At 39.0% G+C, this 27,290-nt stretch overlaps 1 protein-coding gene across 5 annotated transcripts in view; it reads right to left on the reverse strand.

The window, feature by feature from the left end:
- Positions 1-27,290, reverse strand: part of map2k5 (mitogen-activated protein kinase kinase 5) — a 63,346-nt gene that overhangs the window by 24,459 nt on the left and 11,597 nt on the right. For all 5 annotated transcript variants that reach the window (XM_078792855.1, XM_078792864.1, XM_078792860.1 and 2 more), the window contains 12 exons: positions 26,546-26,613; positions 26,397-26,445; positions 25,483-25,547; positions 14,737-14,776; positions 13,531-13,599; positions 12,408-12,489; positions 10,454-10,515; positions 5,631-5,679; positions 5,439-5,512; positions 1,819-1,869; positions 1,666-1,737; positions 521-550 (listed from right to left, as the gene is read on the reverse strand). In XM_078792855.1, the coding sequence (XP_078648981.1) occupies positions 521-550; positions 1,666-1,737; positions 1,819-1,869; positions 5,439-5,512; positions 5,631-5,679; positions 10,454-10,515; positions 12,408-12,489; positions 13,531-13,599; positions 14,737-14,776; positions 25,483-25,547; positions 26,397-26,445; positions 26,546-26,613 (711 nt within the window). The remainder of the gene's footprint in view (positions 1-520; positions 551-1,665; positions 1,738-1,818; positions 1,870-5,438; positions 5,513-5,630; positions 5,680-10,453; positions 10,516-12,407; positions 12,490-13,530; positions 13,600-14,736; positions 14,777-25,482; positions 25,548-26,396; positions 26,446-26,545; positions 26,614-27,290) is intronic.

Consider the following 27,290-nt stretch of genomic DNA (forward strand, 5'->3'; position numbering starts at 1 on the left):
AAGCTAGCATGTACCCCCCCCCACATCAGCTGACAACAACAGTACAAAAACAAGTACAACAGGACTTTTATAACCACTGTATGAGAACAATATTATATATTATATATAATATACTATGTTATATATAATATATAATATTATATAATATATATATATAATTATATATAATATTTTGAGAGTATAAATAGACTCATATATATTATATAATAATAATAAATATAATAATAATATTATATAATAATATTATATGATATATATATAATTATATATAATATTTTGAGAGTATAAATAGACTCTCATATATTATATAATAATAATAAATATAATATAATATTATATAATGATATATATAATATATATATAATTATATATAATATTTTAAGAGTGTAGACTCATATATATTATATTATATAATAATAATAAATATAATAATATTATATAATAATATAATATTATGATATATATAATATGTATATATATATAATTCTATATAATATTTTAAGAGTATAAATAGACTCACCTGTGGATAAGGGAACATGCCTAGGGCCAGCTGTGTGGGAAAAAAAAAACAATATGAAACTGGATGAGATTGAATATTCTTGTGGAAAATGAAAATTTTATGACATTATTCTCATTTTTAGCCCTTTGTATTGAGCTGTGGATGCCTATAGAGCGGCGACACACAATAACCAGCACAGAAAGCTTTCAAGATCTTCCAGAATCTGCACCTATTCCAGCCAAACTCAAACAAAAATTCTCTGTTTTAATTTATTCAACCCCTGTCCCATCTAGGGGGGCACGCCCACTCTGCTGTGATTGGTCACATCGCAAGACTAGACAGTGCAGCAGAGCAGGGAGGAAGGCGGACCTACAGCCTGTAACCTGACACGCCCATATAAGGAAGTCAATGCAATTAACTATTGTGGGTCATTACAGGACCGATTTCTGAAATATTGTGGTACTAAAATGGTATTAAATAATAATACATGAATGTATTATGGGGTACTATTGCGACTCATTACTCAATATAACAGTCTGACTCATCGGGCAAAAAAAAACAAAAACGCTAAAATCATCGCACGGCAACTTAACACTCAAATGGTAGGCTAAAAATGATACAATAAAAGCACTTTAAATTAAATGATATATAATAATATATCTCCTTAAATGTAACCTGAATGTGTGGTGCTTTGTGGGGGTTGGGGGTTGGGTGGGTGGGGGGGGCAGCTGTCCCTGACATTTGGCAAGTCGCTCAGTCAATGGCGGATTATTGATTGAAACATGAAGATATGATGTGAAAGGAGGGCAGTGGGACTCATTTCATTCATCTCACTTCCTGAGTTAGGAAAAAAAAAAACCTGGTGACAGATCGGGAAAATACGACAAAAAGTCGCTATTGTCTCCTTTCCCCATTGTTACGCGTGTCATGATATTAAACTTTATTGACACACAAAGCTGAGACACACCATTTTGTTCTACGGTGGACATAGAAAGATGGAGAATCGATATATCCTCGGTGGGCGGATAAGTGACAAGGCAAGCGGGATAGTTGAAATGTAAATTATATTTGAAAACAAGACCCGAGGGAGCGATGAAAACTGTATCATCATCATCATCAGCGCTCCCGCTACCTCTACCTCGACAGCAGTCAGGAATACGTCCTACCTCCATGAAAGAGATTCCAACACTCCAGACATCAGCGTGGATCCCATACTGTTCCCCTGATATCCGTTCTGGCTGTGAACGAATAAGATGCATTCAAGTCCCTCATAGCCGAAGTAAAAAAAAAAAACTAAAAATCGATCGGAAATCACTTACCGCCATGTATGCGTTTGTTCCCACGTACGTTTTGGCGATTGAATTCACCAACTGAAAATGACATCAAATCACAAAGGGGTTACTTATGTCATAACAACACTGGGCTTCGTTGTAATAACTCATTTATCATTGACCACACACACACACACACACACACACACACACACACACAGGGTCTCCTCGATGTCGTGGTTGCCAGATGTCCATTTACTTATGGCAGCCCGCCACAAATAAACACATGATAGGAGATAGGAGGATTTGGCGGGGATTCATATCCGCAACAATTCCAGTGATTTGGCAACTCAGACATGATACAAATAGTCGCCCCCCCCCCCCCCGTGTTTATGGCAATTAATTAGTTCCAATTTTGCTTACTTAGAAATTGAATATTTTAATATTTTAGAGCATAGAAAACCTGTTTACAACCTTCTAAATATTAATGTATTGTAATGTAATGTAAACATATTAGACATGAAGTAACACACTTTTACACTCCTATTACCCAATATACAATTAGAGGGCGGCACAGTGGTCGAGTGGACAGACAAAAACAACGCACGAGGGTTACGGGAGAGCTGGAGCCTATCCCAATTGTCTTCGGGGGAGAGGCGGGATACACCCTGGACTGGTCGCCAACCAATCACAGGGTAGAACATGCAAACCCTGGTCTCCTAGCTGTGAGGTCTGCGCGCTAACCACTCGACCGCCGTGCCACCCTAAACATTTTATTGTTAAGGAAAATAAAACAATCCAACGCTACATGACCCTGTGTGAAAAAGTGATTGCCCCCTAAAGCTAATAAGCTAATGAGAATTCATGCTTCCATTTATCACAGCAAGTCTTCCAGGTTCTGAAGCAGCAAAACAGCCGCAGACCATCACACTACCTCCACCATATTTTACTGTTGCTATGATGTTTCCGAGTGGTTAGCACGGAGGAAACCAGAGTAGCCGGAGAAAACCCACACATGCACAAGGAGAACATGCAAACTCCACACAGAGATGGCCGAGGGTGGAATTGAACCCTGGTCTCCTAGCCGTGAGGTCTGCGTCCTAACCACTCAACCGCCGTGCCGCCTGTTATTTGTATCATTCATTCATTCATTCATTTTCCGCTTTTTCCTCACGAGGGTCGCAGGGGGTGCTGGAGCCTATCCCAGCTGTCTTCGGGCGAGAGGCGAGGTACACCCTGGACTGGTGGCCAGCCAATCACAGGGCACATATAGACAAACAACCATTCACACTCACATTCATACCTATGGACAATTTGGAGTCGCTAATTAACCTAGCATGTTTTTGGAATGTGGGAGGAAACCGGAGTACCCGGGAAAAAAAACCCACGCATGCACGGGGAGAACATGCAAACTCCACACAGAGAAAGCTGAGGGTGGAATTGAACCCTGGTCTCCTAGCCGTGAGGTCTGCGCCCAAACCACTCGACCACCGTGCCGCCCGTTATTTGTATCAATTTGAGAAAAAAATTAACGACATCATGCATCTCTACTGCATATGAATGAACCAACCAATGAAAGTCCTCCATTAGGGAAATGTATCTCAGTCTGTCCCTTTTTTTTTTTTTTTTTTTTTACATGATCTAAATGTTTTGACATTTGAAGTTAATAGCTTGGGGGTGTCCACAACCCTCACCGAAAGGAACACGGCTAAGACAAGGTGCTTGTGTGAGTATGTGTATGTGTGTGTACACATTCAAAGGCACATGACAGGGTCGTAATAATGAATGCCAATTCCCGTACGGCTGTTTTTCCTTTTGGAGCATGTCCTCCAGTGACAGGAGGGCAGAATGTAAACCTTCACTCTGTAAAGTTGAGGAATTGGAGATTGGGGCATGTTTTTTTTTTGAGGCATGAAATTCATACTGTCTCTCAAACGTCTGCAGCATTTCTTAGTTGTGTCAGTATCAATTGAACCGTGCTTGTATATTCATTCATTTTCTACCGCAGTCCATTTTCCAGGGCGGCACGGCGGTCTAGTGGTTAGTGCGCAGACCTCACGGCTAAGAGACCAGGGTTCAATTCCACCCTCGGCCATCTCTGTGTGGAGTTTGCATGTTCTCCCCCGTGCATGCGTGGGTTTTCTCCGGGTACTCCGGTGTCCTCCCACATTCCAAAAAACATGCTAGGTTAATTAGCGACTCCAAATTGTCCATAGGTATGAATGTGAGTGTGAATGGTTGTTTGTCTATATGTGCCCTGTGACATAGCAACAGTAAAATATGGTGGAGGTAGTGTGATGGTATGCGGCTGTTTTTCCAAATTTTAATAACGGAATGAATAAATATAAATCAATAAGTGGGCGGTACGGCGGTCTAGTGGTAATCATTAGCGCGCAGACCTCACAGCTAAGAGACCAGGGTTCAATTCCACCCTCGGCCATCTCTGTGTGGAGTTTGCATATTCTCCCCGGTGCATGCGTGGGTTTTCTCCGGGTACTCCGGTTTCCTCCCACATTCCAAAAAACATGCTAGGTTAATTAGCGACTCCAACTTGTCCATAGGTATGAATGTGAGTGTGAATGGTTGTTTGTCTATATGTGCCCTGTGACATAGCAACAGTAAAATATGGTGGAGGTAGTGTGATGGTCTGCGGCTGTTTTGCCAAATTTTGTCCAAATTTTAATAACGGAATGAATAAATATAAATCAATAAGTGGGCGGCACGGCGGTCAAGTGGTAATCATTAGCGCGCAGACCTCACAGCTAAGAGACCAGGGTTCAATTCCACCCTCGGCCATCTCTGTGTGGAGTTCGCATGTTCTCCACCGTGCATGCGTGGGTTTTCTCCGGGTACTCCGGTTTCCTCCCACATTCCAAAAAACATGCTAGGTTAATTAGCGACTCCAACTTGTCCATAGGTATGAATGTGAGTGTGAATGGTTGTTTGTCTATATGTGCCCTGTGACATAGCAACAGTAAAATATGGTGGAGGTAGTGTGATGGTCTGCGGCTGTTTTGCCAAATTTTGTCCAAATTTTAATAACGGAATGAATAAATATAAATCAATAAGTGGGCGGCACGGCGGTCTAATGGTAATCATTAGCGCGCAGACCTCACAGCTAAGAGACCAGGGTTCAATTCCACCCAATCCAATCCAAATAGCGACTCCAAATTGTGAGTATGGTATGAATGTGAGTGTGAATGGTTGTTTGTCTATATGTGCCTTGTGATTGGCCGGCGACCAGGTTTGAGGTTAAGAACAGTATCATACCATTTTTTTACCAGGGAAATATTCAGGGAATCTAAATCCAGATATTGCAATACATTTCTAGGTAGGTGTACTGTATGTATGCTGAGGAAAAATACATTTATAAAAAAACATGCAGACAATGACATGGGTATTGTCTGCCACCCACGCTTTCTGCACCTCTGTTGAATGCATATCAATGAGGCTTGGCAGTTGTGTGCGCGCTCATAATTATGAGCAGATTCTTTTTTGGAGGCTGCGGAACAATGGAGTGGGGGGAAAAACGTGAACGTACGAGACAGACCCTTGGGAGAAAGCACTCCCGTCGTTGAGTCTATTCTAAATGAATGCGGTGATTGATAGGTTGACCATATGTGCACGAGAAAATGATTTTTTCTCACGCCGACCCAAAAGAGGAGTACCTGAGTGCTGACGCCAAAGTCGCAGAGCTTCACTTGTCCTCGGGTGTTCACCAGCATATTGGAGGGCTTGACATCTGCAGAGATGAACTGCTTGAAAAACCGGCGACATCAGCAATCCGACGTTGATCTTTTATCATTTCGGCTCCTGTTAAGCAAAACAAAAAAAAAAGCCCACAGTGGCTTTTCGCTCACCCCTGTGAAGTATCTTCAGGCTCCACAGATACGTCAGGCCTTTCACCACCTGAGAAAAAAACATTTTAAGCATTTAAGCAAATTTCTAAGGAACTACTCTCTTTCTGGGAATTCCGAGCACACTTAAAGGCAGCAAATTGTACTTCCGCAGTAAGAGTTCCATTAGTAAATGATGAGCACATCCACTTCCTGGTTTTCTTTAATCCAAACATACATGCATAATTAAGACGCTGTGTTGTTCGGAGTGTCCTTAAATGCACGCCGCCGCCGCCGCCACCGCCGTGTTGTTCGGTAAGAGTTCCATTAGTAAATGATGAGCACATCCACTTCCTGGTTTTCTTTGTCTTTCTGTTTATTTAATCCAAACATACATGCATAATTAAGACGCTGTGTTGTTCGGAGTGTCCTTAAAATGCACACCGCCGTCTTGCTGTTTTGATGACGAACATGGCGAGATGCGACCGTTTTCGGGATTTGTGCATTAACGCCACAAAAAGAAAAAAAATGGTCAGAGCACTTGTCTGGGACATTTAGCCTTTCTGGTACGTTACTTTATCATGCTAGGTTTTAGTATGTTAACTTTGCTAGCATGCTAACAATAGCATTCTAGCATTTGCTGTTATTTTCATAGGTAGACACAACACTTATACTTAAACACTTATCACTATCATACTTGTTGTTAGCATGCTATTGTTAGCATGCTAATAGCATTCTAGCATTTGGTGTTATTTTCATAGGCAGACACATAACACATACTTAAACACTTATCACTATCATACTTGTAGTTAGCATGCTAATAGCATTCTAGCATTTGCTGTTATTTTCATAGGTAGACACATAACACTTATACTTAAACACTTATCACTATCATACTTGTTAGCATGCTATTGTTAGCACGCTAATAGCATTCTAGCATTTGCTGTTATTTTCATAGGTAGACACATAACACATACTTAAACACTTATCACTATCATACTTGTAGTTAGCATGCTAATAGCATTCTAGCATTTGCTGTTATTTTCATAGGTAGACACATAACACTTATACTTAAACACTTATCACTATCATACTTGTTGTTAGCATGCTATTGTTAGCACGCTAATAGCATTCTAGCATTTGCTGTTATTTTCATAGGTAGACACATAACACTTATACTTAAACACTTATCACTATCATACTTGTTGTTAGCATGCTATTATAGCATGCTAATAGCATTCTAGCATTTGCTGTTATTTTCATAGGTAGACACATAACACTTATACTTAAACACTTATCACTACCATACTTGTTGTTAGCATGCTATTATAGCATGCTAATAGCATTCTAGCATTTGCTGTTATTTTCATAGGTAGACACATAACACTTATACTTAAACACTTATCACTATCATACTTGTTAGCATGCTATTGTTAGCATGCTAATAGCATTCTAGCAGTTGCTGTTATTTTCATAGGTAGACACATAACACTTATACTTAAACACTTATCACTATCATACTTGTTGTTAGCATGCTATTGTTAGCACGCTAATAGCATTCTATTGTTAGCATGCTAATAGCATTCTAGCATTTGCTGTTATTTTCATAGGTAGACACATAACACTTATACTTAAACACTTATCACTATCATACTTGTTGTTAGCATGCTATTGTTAGCATGCTAATACATTTTCATGGGTAGATGCATGAACAATTAGCGCTATCATGCTAGGTGTTACCATGCTAACATTAGTACAGTAGCATTTTTAGCCATTTTTATAAGTAGACACAATTACGGTAAGTGTTAGCATACTAATGTTAGCATTGCTAACATGCTAACATGACCATTCTAACATTTTTTTTGCAATTTTCATGAATATGAACTTAAGCCGACATTTAGAGCCATCATGCTAGCTCTTAGCATGCTAATAAATTTTCATGGGTAGATGCATGAACAATTAGCGCTATCATGCTAGTTGTTACCATGCTAACATAAGTACAGTAGCATTTTTAGCCATTTTTATAAGTAGACACAATTACGGTAAGTGTTAGCATACTAATGTTAGCATTGCTAACATGCTAACATGACCATTCTAACATTTTTTTTGCAATTTTCATGAATATGAACTTAAGCCGACATTTAGAGCCATCATGCTAGCTCTTAGCATGCTAATAAATTTTCATGGGTAGATGCATGAACAATTAGCACTATTATGCTAGGTGTTACCATGCTAACATTAATACAGTAGACTTTTAGCCATTTTTATAAGTAGACACAATTATGGTAAGTGTTAGCATACTAATGTTAGCATTGCTAGCATGCTAACATGACCATTCAAATATTTTTTTGCAATTTTCATGAATGTGAACTTTAGACATTTAGAGCCATCATGCTAGCTCTTAGCATGCTAACAATTATAGTAACATTTTTAGTAGCATCATTGCATTAGCATGTTAAAATTATTTAAGTCATTCAAACCCTTCCATGGAATGTTTTCATGGTCAAAGAATAGAAATATGAAGGACTAATATTTATTGTGTAAACCACAATATGGCGGAATTACGATATTGGGGCTCGGTGGAGATCTTTTCTAGTTTTCATCTGTGTGCCAACCTCACGTGGAACCGTGCTTTCATTAAGTCAAACTGTTGTCTCTGTGATGCTTAAACGATTCTCTGTGCGGAAATTCTGAGCATCACTTGAACTGAACGTAGTCTCTCCTGAATGGCATTTAGAAAAGTGCACTTGGCACAACACGTCCCTATGATTTCAACACGACTGACTAAAGTAAAGCTGGCATTGCCGTAATCCACATCACCAAGTACAAATGTTTTTTTTTTTTTCAACAAAAAAAAAAAAAGCGGTGGAGATGATGTGTGGCCCTCCTGAGGGCCTCTCCTGTGATAATTAAAAGCTGCAACGGCCAAAAAGAAGGGAAAGCTGTAAATTAGAATTAACACAGACTAAGCAGCTGTCATTGTTCCATTACAGACAAAGTCTGAAGAGGGGATATCGCAAAGACGACAAGAACCCCGAGTAGGTTAATGAGTGTCTTGTCAACATCAAGTCTGCTACTAGCAAAGTCCTTAACTCTTTTTACGCACAAAATTTGAGACTAATTCAACTTTTCTCAGTAAAATCCCAGCCATTTTTGAAAACACAATCCCTTCAGACCATTTTACACCATTTTGATTGACCTTTCATTGCACACAGAATATTGGGTTCAATGGCGATATAAACACGGAACCTACCAAAGATTAGACTCTTGTCTTTCATCAGAAAAAAAAATTTATTTCTACCTTTTTTCGTTCTTTTGTAATCAGCAGTGGAACATAGGTACGTTTCAGGAAAATATCAGTTCCCAACTATAAAAGGGAGAAAAGTAACTTTTTCCAGAAAAGATAAAGTCCTTAACTTTCTAAGCAAAAAAATAGAGACTAATTCAACTTTTCATTCTTAACTCAGTAAAATCTGAGCCATTTTTGAAAACACAACCCCTTCAGTAGTGGCCATTTTACACCATTTTGATTGACCTTTCATTGCACACAGAATATTGGGTTCAATGGCAATATAAACACGGAACCTACCAAAGATTAGACTCTTGTCTTTCATCAGAAAAAAATTGTTATTTCTACCTTTTTTCGTTCTTTCGTAATCAGCAGTGGAACATAGGTAAGTTTCAGGAAAATATCAGTTCCCAACTATAAAAGGGAGAAAAGTAACTTTTTCCTGAAAAGATAAAGTCCTTAACTTTCTAAGCAAAAAAATAGAGACTAATTCAACTTTTCATTCTTAACTCAGTAAAATCTGAGCCATTTTTGAAAACACAACCCCTTCAGTAGTGGCCATTTTACACCATTTTGATTGACCTTTCATTGCACACAGAATATTGGGTTCAATGGCGATATAAACACGGAACAACCAAAGATTAGACTCTTGTCTTTCATCAGAAAAAAATATTATTTCTACCTTTTTTTCGTTCTTTTGTAATCAGTTGTGGAACATAGGTAAGTTTCAGGAAAATATCAGTTCCCAACTATAAAAAGGGAGAAAAGTAACTTTTTCCTGAAAAGATAAAGTCCTTAACTTTCTAAGCAAAAAAAATAGACTAATTCAACTTTTCTTTCTTAACTCAGTAAAACTCAGTTTCAAGTTTCAGGAAAATATCAGTTCCCAACTATAAAGATAAAGTCCTTAACTCTTTCTATGCAAAAAAATAGAGACTAATTCAACTTTTCTTTCTGAGCTCAGTAAAATCTCAGCCATTTTTGAAAACACAACTTTAGCGTCAAACTAGCTAGTATTAGACATTCGTTGTTAGCTAGCTCATTTTAACACATTTTGTCGCGCTACAATGCACAGAAAAGGTAAAGAAATATGTGTTCATGTTTCACATAAGGAATGTGAATGATGAGCAAAATTCCAAAAAAAGTACAGTTCCCCTTTAAGTTCGAGTTTGACACCCCTGACGTACACTATTTTGCTCATTTTAAGCATTAGCATAACGTCCTTCCTGGGTGCACATATTTGACATCGCAACATGGAAAGGAACGCTACGCTGCGCCTAGTGTCCAAAACATAAACACAGCAGCGGTGGCGGCAGCTCCAATATGTAGCGTTACCTTGGTGTGGTGTGGCGAGGTGTCACTACACCAGTAAAGTAGTTCTTTGGCGCAACAATGTTAGTATTAATAACAACAAACAGAATAGATGTGTCTCATTATATAAATTCTTAGTTGTCTCTTTTTAGCTGTTCTTATATCTTTAGAACACCCAGAAAAGAGTGTTTATGTCTCTTTTCCTTTTAACTGTAAGCACACATGAAATATGGATTTGGACACTTACCGCCACAGCAATCCTGCCCAGGACATGTTCAGGGATTCTTTTGTACACATCAAGTGAACCACCTGCATGAAAAAAAAGTGTGAATATTATTATTAATGTGAATTTATCTGTAATAAAAATTTTAATACCAGTTGAAAAATTAGAAGAATATAAACTTTGCACTGTGCATCTGATGGATATTGGACTGCACTCGGCACCAGTAACAACCTTCATTTGGGCCGAGGATGGTCCAGTGTCTTGACGGACAGCCGGTGGCTCAGGGCGGGTTACATTTTTGGGGGCCACAACTCAATACATTGGGCTGAAAATGAGCATAGTAGCTTCTGAAATGTCTCCTTTTTGCACTTAGAAGCTCTACTTAGACCAGGGGTCTCAAACACGCGGCCCGCGGACCAAATGTGGCCCGCAGGACATTATGTTAAAGGTTCATGTTAAAGGTTAAATAACTGTTAATAGTTATCCTCCCTATCCATGTGGAAGTGGTAAGTTTTTGGCTATTTAAGTTTAAAGGAAATAACTTGAAGGCTACCGTTTAGGTCGCTAGCTCTCCAGTTTGCGAGTTAGCATGTGTCTCAAGACCCTGCAGTTGCGCAATATGTTGTCCAGTGTCTTGACGGACAGCCAGTGGCTCAGGGCGGGTTAGATTTTTGGGGGCTTTTGGAGTCCACAACTCAATACATTGGGCTGAAAATGAGCATAGTAGCTCCCCTTTAATGCTTCTAAAATGTCTTCTTTTTGCACTTAGAAGCTCTACTTAGACCAGGGGTCTCAAACACGCGGCCCGCGGGACGTGTTTGAGGCCCCCGCCTTGACATGAAAGTTTAATGTTAGTGCGGCCCGTGCAAGTTTGATATGGATGCTGTATGGTATCATGTACCCAGAATAAAATTATTACGTTTGATTAATGTTCATGTTAAAGGTTAAATAACTGTTAATAGTTATCCTCTCTATCCGTGTGGAAGTGGTTAAGTTTTTGGCTATTTAAGTTTAAAGGAAATAACTTGAAGGCTACCGTTTAGGTCGCTAGCTCTCTAGTTTGCGAGTTAGCATGTGTCTCAAGACCCTGCAGTTGCGCAATATGTTGTAAATAAAAAGAGTATAAATGTGACTATAGTCGTGTTTTGTCATGTCTACAGGGCTCTAATAATGCTTTGTTCATTTTAATCTGAAAAAAAATAATTTGTCTACCCACCAACTATATGTGGTTTCTTAAGTTTTTATTATTTGCCGTTTTATTATTATTATTAAAAACATTATTATTAACATTATTAAGAACATTATTAAGATATTTAAGAACAGTGGAATGTTTTATCAGAGCTTTTATTGTAGAAAATTGGAATCAAAGCGGAGTTAAAAAATTTTTTTTTGTTTTTTTTTTTCGGAAAACCTGATGCGGCCCAGTCTCACCTAGACCCTAGCTCCAGTGGCCCCCCAAGTAAATTGAGTTTGAGACCCCTGACTTAGACGCTTCTTAAGATCCAACAGTGTAAAATTAACATTCCTAAAATTTGGAATCCGGAATGTACCTCTTAATTAAGAACAATCAGCAACAAAAGGAGGTTGTTAAATAAATTCGCCTGAATGGGTCAGCAAATTTGAAAATGTGTTTTTTTTATTTTATTTTTTCTTTAAAGTGCCAAGCTGGTAGACGTACTTTGTTGACAGTTTGACAAAAGTGTGAAACAGGGGAATCGATGCATTAACACAGTTAACACACACACACACACAGACATTCACATATGAAACCAGCGGAGACACATACGCCCCCCCCCACACACACACCCCACTTGCCTCCCACAATTCCACTCAAGTCGGGATTTATCACGCCCTTGTAGCTTTTAGCACACACGGGGCACGGTAAGCAGGTCACAACAGCATCACATTCTTTTTGATCGGCAGATGTGTGAATGGATACATGCATGGAGGGGGGCGAGGGGGAGTGGGGGGGGCTTACCGTCCATAAATTCCGTGCATATAGATATCCGGTTCTCCACGAAGAAAGCGCTGAAGAAGGTGATGATGTAGGGCGAGTCACACTGCAATAATAAGCAGAAACAACAATCAAGACACAAATACAGTAGAACTGGGGTGTCCAAACTTTCTCAAAAAGGGGGGGGGGGGCATCGTGAAACATCCAAGGATGGACGGGCCACGATGATATTTTACATTTTATAAAGCAACCCATGGAGATATGCTAAGGAAAAAAAAACAACCTGCTCTTTATGATATAGTACTGTAGATGGAAGCCAGGGGTGAGCAAACTAAGGCCCGGGGGCCACATCCGGCCCGCCAAGTGTTTGAATACGGCCCGCCCAATCTTTCCAAAGTATTTCATTTAAACTCAACATACAACCTGGCATCATGGCCTGAGCCAACCTTTTGATGGTTTTATCAATTTCGTTTTTTGACATGGTCTGTTGTTTACAAAGTGCTCCTGAAAAAAGGGACACAAGCACATAATAATAATAATAATAATTATTATTATTATTAGATTATTATAATTATTATTAGAACTATTATGATTATTATAATGATTATATTAATGCTAATTATTATATTAATTATATATAATAGTTATATTTGCATATTTTACATAATAATAATATAATAATTATTATTTTAATTTTATTGTAATTATAATATTTTATTATTTTTAAAATATTTAAATATAAATATAAAATAATAAATAATAATAGCAGATTGCATGACAATTTTACAGATACAATAATACCAGGTGGACTGTTACGTGTAAAATATATAGTCTGCCCCCCCCCCCCCGTAAATTTTGTCATATCAATGCGGCCCGCGAGTCAAAAAGTTTGCCCACCCCTGATGGAAGCGCTTGTTTTGCTCACCTACACATCACAGGTGATCTTGCCTCATTGAAGCGTTTATATTTAAGTGTTATAGGAGCTATTTTTAACGTTTATCGATATGATGTCATTACCCCCCTCCTATGGGCCGGATAATTATCATGCACCCCTAATATATACATACATAAATACATGACTTTACTGTAAACTATGACAGAATAAAGAAAGACGCCATCTTGCTTTGAGCAACAAATACAAACTGACCTTGTAGAGGATTTCTAACTCTGACATGATCTGCTTCTGGAGCTCCACGGTGATGTCAAGAGGGATCACCTGCAAAGACACAGGCGTGAGGAAACAGAAAAAAAAAAAAAGTATAATAATACTGTCATCAGTTCAGGACCTATTAAGGACCTAGTATGTAGCATGTAGACCAGGGGTCTCAAACATGCGGCAACGTGGCCCGCAGGACACTAGTTTGAGGCCGCCGCCTTGATATGAAAGTTTAAATGTTAGTGCGGCCCGCGAAAGTTTGATATGGATGCTGTATGGTATCATGTACCCAGAAAAAATTATTACTTTTGATTAATGTTCATGTTAAAAGTTAAATAACTCTTAATAGTCATCCTCCCTGTCCGTGTGGAAGTGGTAAGTTTTTGGCTATTTAAGTTTAAAGGAAATAACTTGAAGGCAATGAAGTATTCTTGATGCTCTGGGTACTCTGGTTTCCTCCCACATTAAAAAGAAAATAGCTGGGATAGGCTCCAGCGACCTTCACGACTAACAGAAAATGGACTGATGTAATGAGGAAATTAAAGAACCAGAAGTGGTGGGCCAGGAAAAATATCAAAAAGGCAAAGGATGGTGAGAAGTGTCAAAGACAACCCACAGACCACTTCCAAGGAACTAGTTTTAGAAATACAAATTATAGAAAAATTATAAAAAAATGAAAAAAAAAATTATAAAAAAAACAAAAAAGAAATACAAATTATAGAAAAATTATATTTAAAAAATTGTATAAAAAAATAAATACAAATAATAAAAAATATAAATAAAAAAACTAAAAAAGAAATACAAATTATAGAATTTTTGCATGCATGCGCTAATATTGAAAAAATATATTAAAACACTGTATATAGGTTTTTTAATAGGTTTTCTACGCTCTAACCACCAAGATATTCCATTTATAAATAAGGAATCTACTTATGACGGTGGGGTCTGGAACCAACTGTCTGTAGTGTTCCCCAACTCATAGTCGTCATTAAAATAAGAACAAAACTATTAAAAAAACTATTAAAAACTATTAAATAATAGTATAATAACTATGTAATAACTATTTATTATTACTAATTATAATAACTATAATGAAACTATTAAAACAATGTCTGCCACTGGTCGTTGGTGGTGTTCGTTCCCCCTGGAGAAATAAACGTTAACGGTATGAAAGCTCAGTTATAGCCGATGTCTCACCTTGACAGCCAAAATCCTCTTGCCGAGAAGATGGTACGCTCTGCAGGGGAAAAAAAAACAACCACATCAAACTGATTCTTTTAAAAGGGGCTCTCATTGTAATTCCTAACACAACATGACACACAACACAACACAACATTTAACTTAACTGTTCAAGAGAACGCTACACCTCGCGTCGAAAACAAAAACACGGCAGCTTTTGCTCGTGGCCTGAAGCGCTTATGAGCGAGTGTGTGGTGAAGCGAGCGGCTAGTCGGCTAATGGCAAAGCCTGTGCGGTGTGGCGAGGTTTGTTTTTTTTTTTTTACGTGGTTCTTGAATGCAACAATATCAGTAATAATAACAATGTCGCTGTAGCTTGGTTAAACGGGAACTATTCGGCTTTTCCACTTTTCTGACCTATAAAGGGAGGGAAAGCTAACTTATAGAGGCAAGCATCAGGCAGAAGTGGTTGGAGTTACTGATTATAAATATAATTTTTTATAAAATATATATAATAATATATATAATAATATTAATATATTCATTCATTTTCTACCGCTTTTTCCTCACGAGGGTCGCAGGGGGTGCTGGAGCCTATCCCAGCTGTCTTCTAGCGAGAGGCGGGGTACACCCTGGACTGGTTGCCAGCCAATCACAGGGCACATATAGACAAACAACCATTCACACTCACATTCATACCTATGGACAATTTGGAGTCGCTAATTAACCTAGCATGTTTTTTGGAATGTGGGAGGAAACCGGAGTACCCGGAGAAAACCCACGCATGCACGGGGAGAACATGCAAACTCCACACAGAGATGGCCGAAGGTGGAATTGAACCCTGGTCTCCTAGCTGTGAGGTCTGCGCGCTAACCACTTGTGCAGCCCATGATGGGAATAATAGTTTTTTTTCCCCAAACTCATATTGGTACTTCTTTGTATATTTCTTATTATTCATTCATTCTTTCTTTCATATAGACAAACAACCATTCACACTCACATTCATACCTATGGACAATTTGGAGTCGCTAATTAACCTAGCATGTTTTTGGAATGTGGGAGGAAACCGGAGTACATGCGAACTCCACACAGAGATGGCCGAGGGTGGAATTGAACCCTCGTCGCCTAGCTGTGAGGTCTGCGCGCTAACCACTAGACCGGCGTTCCGCCCTATAATATAATTATAAATATTCATTCATTCATTTTCTACCGCTTTTTCCTCACGAGGATCACAGGGGGTGCTGGAGCCTATCCCAGCTGTCTTCTAGCGAGAGGCGGGGTACACCCTGGACTGGTTGCCAGCCAATCACAGGGCACATATAGACAAACAACCATTCACACTCACATTCATACCTATGGACAATTTGGAGTCGCTAATTAACCTAGCATGTTTTTTGGAATGTGGGAGGAAACCGGAGTACCCGGAGAAAACCCACGCATGCACGGGGGAGAACATGCGAACTCCACACAGAGACGGCAGAGGGTGGAATTGAACCCTGGTCTCTTAGCTGTGAGGTCTGCGCGCTAATGATTACCACTACACCGCCGTGCCGCCCACTTATTGATTTATATTTATTCATTCCGTTATTAAAATTTGGACAAAATTTGGCAAAACAGCCGCAGACCATCACACTACCTCCACCATATTTTACTGTTGCTATGTCACAGGGCACATATAGACAAACAACCATTCACACTCACATTCATACCTATGGACAATTTGGAGTCGCTAATTAACCTAGCATGTTTTTTGGAATGTGGGAGGAAACCGGAGTACCCGGAGAAAACCCACACATGCACGGGGAGAACGTTCAAACTCCACACAGAGATAGCAGAGGGTGGAATTGAACCCTGGTCTCCTAGCTGTGAGGTCTGCTCGCTAACCACTCGACCACCGTGCCGCTTTGTAACATCTTTCAGAAAATGACAGAAAACTCCCTGGTTTGTGGTCTTTTTATAAGACTCAAACACGATGAAATAATGTAGAAATAAACTTTTTTTGTTTATGGAATTACACAAAAATGTTTGAGTAACCTAAGCCAGTGTCCACCCTGCTGGCTCAGACTGTTGGTTAATAACTAATGTTGCATTGGCATTGGTGATTAAAGGGCTGCCTCAGTTTCAAGGTGTCTAGCCAAGAAGCAACGTGATACTCCCGGCCTGCGCGGCTGTAATCACACTTTACACCGAGCACATTCTGCCTCACACGCCGATAGTTGGTTAGCCAGGTATGATCGTGATACCTGGGGCCCACGTCATCCCCGTCAGCAGGCAGCTGTTAGCGCATATTCATTATTGAAGATTGCTGTTGAGGTCATGCGACTGGTAAACTTAAGCTCAAGGCGATGTAACTAAAGCGGCGGTCTCTCACGAGGAAGTTGAAATCATAATGGGACCCGTGCTCCGGCAACTCAAAACCCAAGACTGACCCCGTGACCTCATTTCACGTAGAATGGCATGCTCAGAACTTCCTTTGCAACTGCCACACCAACACATTCTAAAGATATACAAACAGATAAAAAGAGACCGCTAAGAATGCATGGAACGGGGGCACAGCTATTCCCCCTCGTTTACATAATGTGACCTGCATATTAACCAGGCATTACAAATACAGAAAGATCACAGAGCCCTGACCAAGAGAATGCTTTACATCAGGGGTCTCAAACACATGGCCCGTGGGCCAAATGTGGCCCGCAGGACACTAGTTTGAGGCCCCCGCCTTGATATGAAAGTTTAATGTTAGTGCGGCCCCGCGCAAGTTTGATATGGATGCTGTATGGTATCATGTACCCAGAAAAAATTGTTACGTTTGATTCATGTTCATGTTAAAGGTTAAATAACTGTTAATAGTTATCCTCCCTATCCGTGTGGAAGTGGTAAGTTTTTGGCTATTTAAGTTTAAAGGAAATAACTTGAAGGCTACCGTGTAGGTCGCTAGCTCTCTAGTTTGCGAGTTAGCATGTGTCTCAAGACCCTGCAGTTGCGCAATATGTTGTAAATAAAAAAAAGTATAAATGTGACTATAGTCGTCGACTATAGACTATAGACCCACCAACGATATGTGGTTTCTTAAGTTTTTATTATTTGCTGTTTTTTTATTATTATTATATTTATTTATTACTGATAGATTGATTTTCTTTATTCTTGATTTGTTTATTTATTTTTGATACAGGCTTGTAAACAGGTTTTTTATACTGTAATGATGAAAATATGGCTGCACGGTGGTAAAAAGTGGTTAGCACACAGGCCTCACTCTGGCCTCACAGGGACTCCGGTTTCCTCCCACATTCCAAAAAAACATGCTAGGTTAATTAGCGACTCCAAATTGTCCATGAATGTTGTGAGTGTGAATGGTTGTTTGTCTATGTTTGTTTGGTCTGAAAAAATGCATTAATTTATTGGACAATAAACATTTCAAAACCAACAACAGGCACCTGCATTGATTTCTGACTTGGTTAAATAAAAAACATGTTTTTTTTTCTTCTGCAGAACAGAAAAAAATTATCATTATCATGGAGTTTGTTTTTTTTTTACCCAAGAATACATTTAATTGATGTCATGGTCTCCCTGAAAGAGCCATTTTCACAAAGAGGCTTATGGACCCGTTTCCCTGTTGATGTCTCAGTATTCTTCTAAACTACAATCAATATCAGCTAAGCATGACTGCTGCCTCGTAATTAAAAGGAGGATGTTAATTGAGGCGAGATCGCAGGGGTAGAAATGTTAATGCTGAATGAGCAGGTTGGTGGAAGCCTAAAAAGCTATCAAACAAACTACCTGGAGCCCCCCCCCCTATTATTCTAGCCTGAGTACCCAGCCTGTGGCTGAACACGACCACAACACAAAGCACTGTGTACGTTCTGCTACGACTACGACTCTGCATCAAATATCCTTTGAATATTACATGATCTCATTTTGCTAGAAAACATCTTGATAATCCATAAGATACCCATTACATCTGACAGAAAAAGCACATTAAAACAATAGTAAAATACGGTGGTGGTAGTGTGATGGTCTGGGGATGTTTTGCTGTTTGTGTACGTTCTCCTACGACTCTGCATCAAATATCCTTTGAATATTACATCTCATTTTGTGAGAAAACATCTTGATAATCCATAAGATACCCATTACATCTGACAGAAAAAGAACATTAAAGCAATAGTAAAATACGGTGGTGGTAGTGTGATGGTCTGGGGATGTTTTGCTGCTTGCTGATAAATGTAGGGATGTGATGATATATTGCAATGTACGGAATTAATTTCTACTACTTTACCTTGCACTGCTCCTCATGAGGCTACGCTCTTCTGCACTACGAGTGTGTATAATAGCGGCCCCGCCTCCACCCACCCAGAAAAAGAGACTCTAGGACCGACAAAAGGGCTCACTCTGTTCATGCCATTGATCTACGGAACAAACGCGCCACGGCGCTGACACCAAAGCATAGAGTGAACCCGCTTCCTGCCTGTTTGGAGGTGGGAGACAATAATAAGGCTGGTCAAATTATTACTATTTAGTTGGGAACTAATATTTTCCTGAAACTTACCTATGTTCCACTGCTGATTACTAAAGTACGGAAAAGGGTAGAAAACAACTTTTTTTTCTGATGAAAGATGGAAGTCTAATCTTTCCTCTGGTAGGTTCCATCTTTATATAGAACAGTCAAAATGATCTAAAATGGCCGCTACTGAAGGGGTTGTCTTTGGAAAAAAATGTCGAGTTCATTTTTTTGTCCCAGACCTCGTACTCGGAAGACATCGTGTCACATTTTACTCTCGCAAGATCTTGTGACGCCGTTACTTAGAAGGAGGGCTGCAACGATTATTGGAATAATTGTTTGCCTGCTGGGTGGCACGGCGGACGAGTGGTTAGCGCGCAGACCTCACAGCTAGGAGACCAGGGTTCAATTCCACCGGTGCATGCGTGGGTTTTCTCCGGGTACTCCGGTTTCCTCCCACATTCCAAAAACATGCTAGGTTAATTAGCGACTCCAAATTGTCCATAGGTATGAATGTGAGTGTGAATGGTTGTTTGTCTATATGTGCCCTGTGATTGGCACTGGAAGGTAGATGACTATGCGTATCTGTACTTATAAAGACAAACTCAACACATATGCCCATAATGTTAAAATGATGTCCGAACGTACGTTATATAATAGAGTTGTGGTTTGTTTTAAAGGGGAAGCTATGAAGATAAATACACAATACAGCTTGGTTAAAGAAGACTGTCCTTGACCACCTCAGGGCTGACCATTCTTGTATGAATTACATTGACAGCGGGAGAGATGGGGGACAAGGTTACATAGCCGCCCCCCCCCCAGTCTCTTCCCCCTGATCTGACCCCAGTAAACGTGCCCCATTGCCTGGATCTTATTTACACACCAGCTCGTCTGTAATAAAAGCTCCATCATGCAGTATTCATAGGCCCTCTTGTTATATCTCTCGAGTCGGGGGCTATACGTTAGGGGGGCCTGGCCTTCTGGATCAGGGCTAATGCGCTACTTTTACGCCGCTACATGCTTGACGGGCCACCGCTCTCACAACCTGACAGCTGTAGCGTTACGGGGTCAGGTACTCGCACAACATCCTAAACACACACACAGGTCCGCTTATAAGGAATATTTATGTTATGACATAGAGAGATGGAGAGATAGATAGAGAGATGGAGAGATAGATAGAGATGCAGAGATAGATAGAGATGCAGAGAGAGAGGGAGGAAGATAGAGAGGGAGGGAGATAGATAGAGATGCAGAGATAGATGCAGAGAGAGAGGGAGAGAGAGAGAGAGGGAAAGAGAGAGAGAGAGAGAGAAAGAGAGAGAGAGAGAGAGAGAGAGAGAGAGAAAGTTAATGTCAACTACGACATGAATATGATTCTAGAAACAATAAAATCACGAGGACATGAGCGAAAGCAATAGTAAAATACGGTGGTGGTAGTGTGATGGTCTGGGGATGTTTTGCTGCTTGTGTACGTTCTCCTACGACTCTGCATCAAATATCCTTTGAATATTACATCTCATTTTGCTAGAAAACATCTTGATAATCCATAAGATACCCATTACATCTGACAGAAAAAGAACATTAAAGCAATAGTAAAATACGGTGGTGGTAGTGTGATGGTCTGGGGATGTTTTGCTGTTTGTGTACGTTCTCCTACGACTCTGCATCAAATATCCTTTGAATATTACATCTCATTTTGCTAGAAAACATCTTGATAATCCATAAGATACCCATTACATCTGACAGAAAAAGAACATTAAAGCAATAGTAAAATACGGTGGTGGTAGTGTGATGGTCTGGGGATGTTTTGCTGTTTGTGTACGTTCTCCTACGACTCTGCATCAAATATCCTTTGAATATTACATCTCATTTTGCTAGAAAACATCTTGATAATCCATAAGATACCCATTACATCTGACAGAAAAAGAACATTAAAGCAATAGTAAAATACGGTGGTGGTAGTGTGATGGTCTGGGGATGTTTTGCTGTTTGTGTACGTTCTCCTACGACTCTGCATCAAATATCCTTTGAATATTACATCTCATTTTGCTAGAAAACATCTTGATAATCCATAAGATACCCATTACATCTGACAGAAAAAGAACATTAAAGCAATAGTAAAATACGGCGGTGGTAGTGTGATGGTCTGGGGATGTTTTGCTGCTTGTGTACGTTCTCCTACGACTCTGCATCAAATATCCTTTGAATATTACATCTCATTTTGCTAGAAAACATCTTGATAATCCATAAGATACCCATTACATCTGACAGAAAAAGCACATTAAAGCAATAGTAAAATACGGTGGTGGTAGTGTGATGGTCTGGGGATGTTTTGCTGCTTGTGTACGTTCTCCTACGACTCTGCATCAAATATCCTTTGAATATTACATCTCATTTTGCTAGAAAACATCTTGATAATCCATAAGATGCCCATTACATCTGACAGAAAAAGAACATTAAAGCAATAGTAAAATACGGTGGTGGTAGTGTGATGGTCTGGGGCTGTTTTGCTGCTTGCTTATAAATGTAGGGATGTGATGATATATTGCAATGTACGGAATTAATTTCTACTACTTTACCTTGCGCTGGTCCTCATGAGGCTACGCTCTTCTGCACTACGAGTGTGTATAATAGCGACATGAATATGATTCTAAAAACAATAAAATCACGAGGACATGAGCGAAACGCTGATTAATCCAAGTGACTAGAAGTGCCTAGCATTAAAACTAATCAATAGAGTGCCAAAACAAATCAATAGAGAAAAGGCTAAGAGGCTAAGAGACGTTAACATGCCGCTTTTAATTGCACTCCTGGATTGAAGAGACCAAAAGAACGGCCCTGCGTGTCCTTGTAATGGTATTTATAAGCCATAGAGTGGACAAGATGGTGCTATGAGAGAGCACGTAATAAAAAACAAAAAGGCAGACGCTGACAGATGACCAGGTCAGCATGTGAGAGCTGAGGTGTTGCTAACATCCAATCGAGTCTTGATTGGCCCCGGGGTCATAAACAACGGGATCCGGGGGGGTTGAAAGGTGGGAAGCGTTTAGTGATGTTTTTACACGTGACGACACCAACGTTGCTTTCCAAACCGAGGGTTCAGGGACCAGGGTTCAATTCCACCCTCGGCCATCTCTGTGTGGAGTTTGCATGTTCTCCATCTGGTATTTTTACAATCAGTAACTGTTACATTTGTTTACTTCCTGAGCAAATAAAAATTCCTTTATTAATAAAGAAAATATACAGTAAAGTCGTCTTTCGCCCAACTACACGCTAGCGTTGTTTTTCAAACCAGATTATTGCACGAAGAATATCAATATTTAAGAAAATTGTACATATTTTTTGCCTACATTAAGCATAGAAACGGTGTAATATTTTAAAAATATTAGGGTCTGGGTGAGACTGGGCCGCATCAGGTCCCCCCCCCCCAAAAAAACGCATTTATTAAAAACGGAAAAATTAATAAACTTTGGTTTCAATTTCCTACAATAAAAGCTCTGATAAAAAATTCCACAGTACTCAAATATCTTACTTTTTATTTTTCTACACAAAATAAGATGAAAAATAAATAAACAAATCAAGAATAAAGAAAATCAATCAGTGATAAATAAATAAATATAATAATAATAATAATAATAAAACGGCAAATAATAAAAACTTAAGAAACCACATATCGTTGGTGGGTAGACAAATTATTTTTTTCAGATTAAAATGAACAAAGCATTATTAGAGCCCTGTAGACATGACAAAATATTTATACTCTTTTTATTTACAACATATTGCGCAACGGCAGGGTCTTGAGACACATGCTAACTCGCAAACTAGAGAGCTAGCGACCTAAACGGTAGCCTTCAAGTTATTTCCTTTAAACTTAAATAGCCAAAAACTTACCACTTCCACACGGATAGGGAGGATAACTATTAACAGTTATTTAACCTTTAACATCAAACGTAATAATTTTTTTGGGGTACATGATACCATACAGCATCCACATGACTAACATTAAACTTTCATATCAAGGCGGGGGCCTCAAACTAGTGTCCTGCGGGCCACATTTGGCCCGCGGGCCGCGTGTTTGAGACCCCTGATTTAGTCGATTTGGTCATTTCTATGCTTAATGTAGGCAAAAAATATATACAATTTTCTATTATTTTCTATTTCAATTTTCTAATATTGATATTCTTCGTCCAATAATCTGCTCTGAAAAACAACGATAGCGTGAAGTTGTGAAATTCATGCAGCGAAAGATGACATCTTTATAATAAAATAATTTTTATTTGCTCATATCATATCTTTTGCTTTAATTATGATTTTATAGACTGAATCTTTTCTTTCTTTTGAATGTATATTAATATATATAGTCCATTACCCGAGTGTGTAAAACATGCAAGATAAATAAACTACCCTGCTTCTATTAGAAGTCTTTTAAAAAAAAATAATGCACAACAGCAAAACAAGGTAGAGTTGTACCCCCCCCCCCCAAACCCCCTCTCCTCCCAACCATAACATTCCCGGCGCCAAAAAGTATGGATTTTCTGCTGCGCTAAATTGACTGAGAAGTTGTCGGATTTGCAATATTGGCCTTCACGCAAGTGTACTGTAACCATTCCTCCCGCTAAACATCGGCATTCTGTTTGTCCTACAACGATGAGAGATTGGACTTTAATGAAACAATCTAAAAGCAATAAAAGACTCAAATGTATTTGGAATGAGACAAGAGAAAATAAAATAGACGCCATTGCGGTTTGGCGAGATTGGAAAAGGTGGAATTGTGAGACAACACTTTGCCCCCCCTCCCGTCAAGGTTAGCCTGAGCAGTAATCAATACTTCAATCTCAATAAAGGGGGCTTCAAATGTAGGCGGATTGATGGGGAGGAGGAAACAAGGAAGGAGTGGCATCCTTGTCATAGTAAAATATCTGTGGAGCAAGTACTGACGGAGACTGGGACGGGTACTGTTTTGTACAATACACCAATTAATAATTGACTGAATATACTGTACAATCGGTCTTTGATATATTACACTGCAGTATACTGAATTTCAGACTTGTGACCGATATATAATATAAGTATATATATATATAAGTTATAATATAGAATATAAGTTTCAATTAGGGAGGGAAAATATTACAAACCGATATTGCCCTGTGTGGAAAAAAGTGATTGCCATTTTGCTAAAAAAAACATCTTGATGATCCATAAGAACCTTGGGAAAATACTCTATGGTCTGTTTAGACAAATGTTGAACTTTTTGGAAAGTGTATGTCCCATTACGTCTCACAGAAAAAGAACATTTAAGCAATAGTAAAATACGGTGGTGGTAGTGTGATGGTCTGGGGATGTTTTGCTGCTTGCTGATAAATGGAAGCATGAATTCTGCTGAAGGAGAATAATCATTAATGTTCCAGAATGCCAACATTCCTCCACAAGCGCTGGAAGAGACTCATTGCAAGTTATCACAAACGCTTGATTGCTTATTAGCTTTTGGGGGCAATCACTTTTTCCACACATATTTGGATTACAAACCGACGTTGCCCTGTGTGGATAAAAGTGATTGCCATTTTGCTAAAAAACATCTTGATGATCCATAAGAACCTTGGGAAAATTCTCTGTGGTCTGACAGAAAAAGAACATTTAAGCAATAGTAAAATACGGTGGTGGTAGTGTGATGGTCTGGGGATGTTTTGCTGCTTGCTGATAAATGGAAGCATGAATTCTGCTGAAGGAGAATAATCATTAATGTTCCAGAATACCAACATTCCTCCACAAGCGCTGGAAGAGACAAATTGCAAGTTATCGCAAACGCTTGACTGCTTATTAACTTTTGGGGGCAATCACTTTTTCCACACATATTTGGATTACAAACCGACGTTGCCTTGTGTGGAAAAAAGTGATTGCCATTTTGCTAAAAAAACATCCATGATCCATAAGAACCTTGGGAAAATTCTCTGTGGTCTGACAGAAAAAGAACATTTAAGCAATAGTAAAATACGGTGGTGGTAGTGTGATGGTCTGGGGATGTTTTGCTGCTTGCTGATAAATGGTAATAAATAATGTTCCAGAATGTCAACATTCCTCCACAAGCGCTGGAAGAGACTCATTGCAAGTTATCGCAAACGCTTGATTGCTTATTAGCTTTTGGGGGCAATCACTTTTTCCACACAATGAGTACATTTTGATTTTTTTTTCCACCCATAATAATTTCATTTTTTTTTCCAAATATTGTGCTGTGGCTTGTCTCACCGGTACCTCGGCATGTGAACCACTTACTTGTACACGGTTCCTCCATTCCCCTGACCAAGTTGCTCTTGGTATTGAATATCTTGGGCATTGATCTGCAAAGTAGGGAGAATATGACAGTACAGTAGGTGAAAGATTCAGAAAGTTTCAGATAAAAAAAAAAATAACAGACTGCATTTTGAGTTATGTTACATTGACCTTTATGATACGTTCATGCGCACGAATGCCAACAAAACACTAATTTAGGAAAGTGAAAATTGATGTGAAATTAAAAGAAAGGGAGGAATTGGATGTAAATATTTACATCCATATAGCCGTTTACACAAAAGACAAAAATATTTCTGCTTGAATTGTATCTTTTTTTTTTGTAGTTGGGAACTGATATTTTCCTGAAACTTACCCATGTTCTACTGCTGATTACTAAAGAACGGAATAAGGTAGAAACAAGCTTTGTTTTTCTGATGAAAGTCATCTTTTTTGGTAGGTTCCATGTTTTTTGTTTTTTTTTTTCCATGGTTCAGGTTCCATGTTTATATATTCATAGAACGCAATATTATAATTGTGCCTTGAAAGATCGGTCAAAATGGTGGAAAATGGCCGCGACTGAAGGGGTTGTCTTTTGAAAAATGGCTGAATGAGAGCTTCCGGTAAAACTGCTTGTTTGAAAGCTGATTTACTGTGATAGAAGGTTGGATAATATGATAAATAAAAATAGACATATATCTATCAAAAGACTTCATTGAGACACAAGACACTTTATGGGCAAGAAATGTGGCTGCTGGTGCTTAGACCCCCCCCCCCAAAAAAAAAAACCGTGTCGGCAAGTGGAAATCCCAACGAATCGATACAACAAGAACAAGCGCTCGTGATCATGTGCTCTGCTGAGTGGCTACAGGGTACAAAAGGACAAACAATGGTGTGTACTTCCACTAAAACACACTCACCTGTCCATTGGTTAAGATCCGCTTCAGCTCTGCAGATGATTGCTTTAAGCTGAATTAAAAAAAAAACAAAACAGTTTATAGTGACGTTTATATTTTGGGAGCCCTTTCAGCTGAACGTTGATGATGTGCTAAATGCTCCCTGAGCTTACCTGTTGTTGGCCATGGCGTCTGTGACGCCGTGTGTGCAGTCATTAGTTGGGGTCGGCCTGGTATTCACCTACGGTTATGCAAACATGAACACTTTACGGAGGCGGTGGAATCACACACACAGTATACCGTATCCCTAAGACAGTTTTCCTACAGTGTAGTGTTGCGACATTTTTGCGCTATTCCTTACCAGGGAAACCCGGTCAGCAAATGAAAAATAATGTAAAGTATGACTAATTCCAGGTTGAACTGGAGTTGCATATACAATACATGACATATACATATACAGTAGTGTTTTAACATTTGGGAACATAAGACAAAGACATGAGGTAACACTGCTCATGGCGTGGAGAAGGGGTAGGATTTAATAAGCTTTGCTTCTTCCTGCTCCTTTTCAGACATGTGTAGTAATGAGGTGTTGTGTGCATGTAGTATGTGTGTATGTATGTATATGTATGTATATATATATATATATATATATATATATATATATATATATATATATATATATTGTAAGTGTATATGTGAGAAAGAATAATGTAACATAGTATGCATGTCTGAAATAAATTAAGAAAAGAAAGAAAAGAAAGAAAGGAAGGAAGGAAGGAAAGAAGGAAGGAAGGAAAGAAGGAAAGAAGGAAAGAAGGAGAGAAGGAAAGAAGGGAGGAAGGAAAGAAGGAAAGAAAGGAAAGAAGGAAGGAAAGAAAGAAAGGAAAGAAAGGAAAGAAGGAAAAAAGGAAGGAAGTG

Source organism: Doryrhamphus excisus, linkage group LG1 (assembly GCF_037039965.1).
Source record: "Doryrhamphus excisus strain RoL-2023G ecotype Guam linkage group LG1, RoL_Dexc_Guam_v1.1, whole genome shotgun sequence".
In the NCBI taxonomy this organism is placed as follows: domain Eukaryota; kingdom Metazoa; phylum Chordata; class Actinopteri; order Syngnathiformes; family Syngnathidae; genus Doryrhamphus; species Doryrhamphus excisus.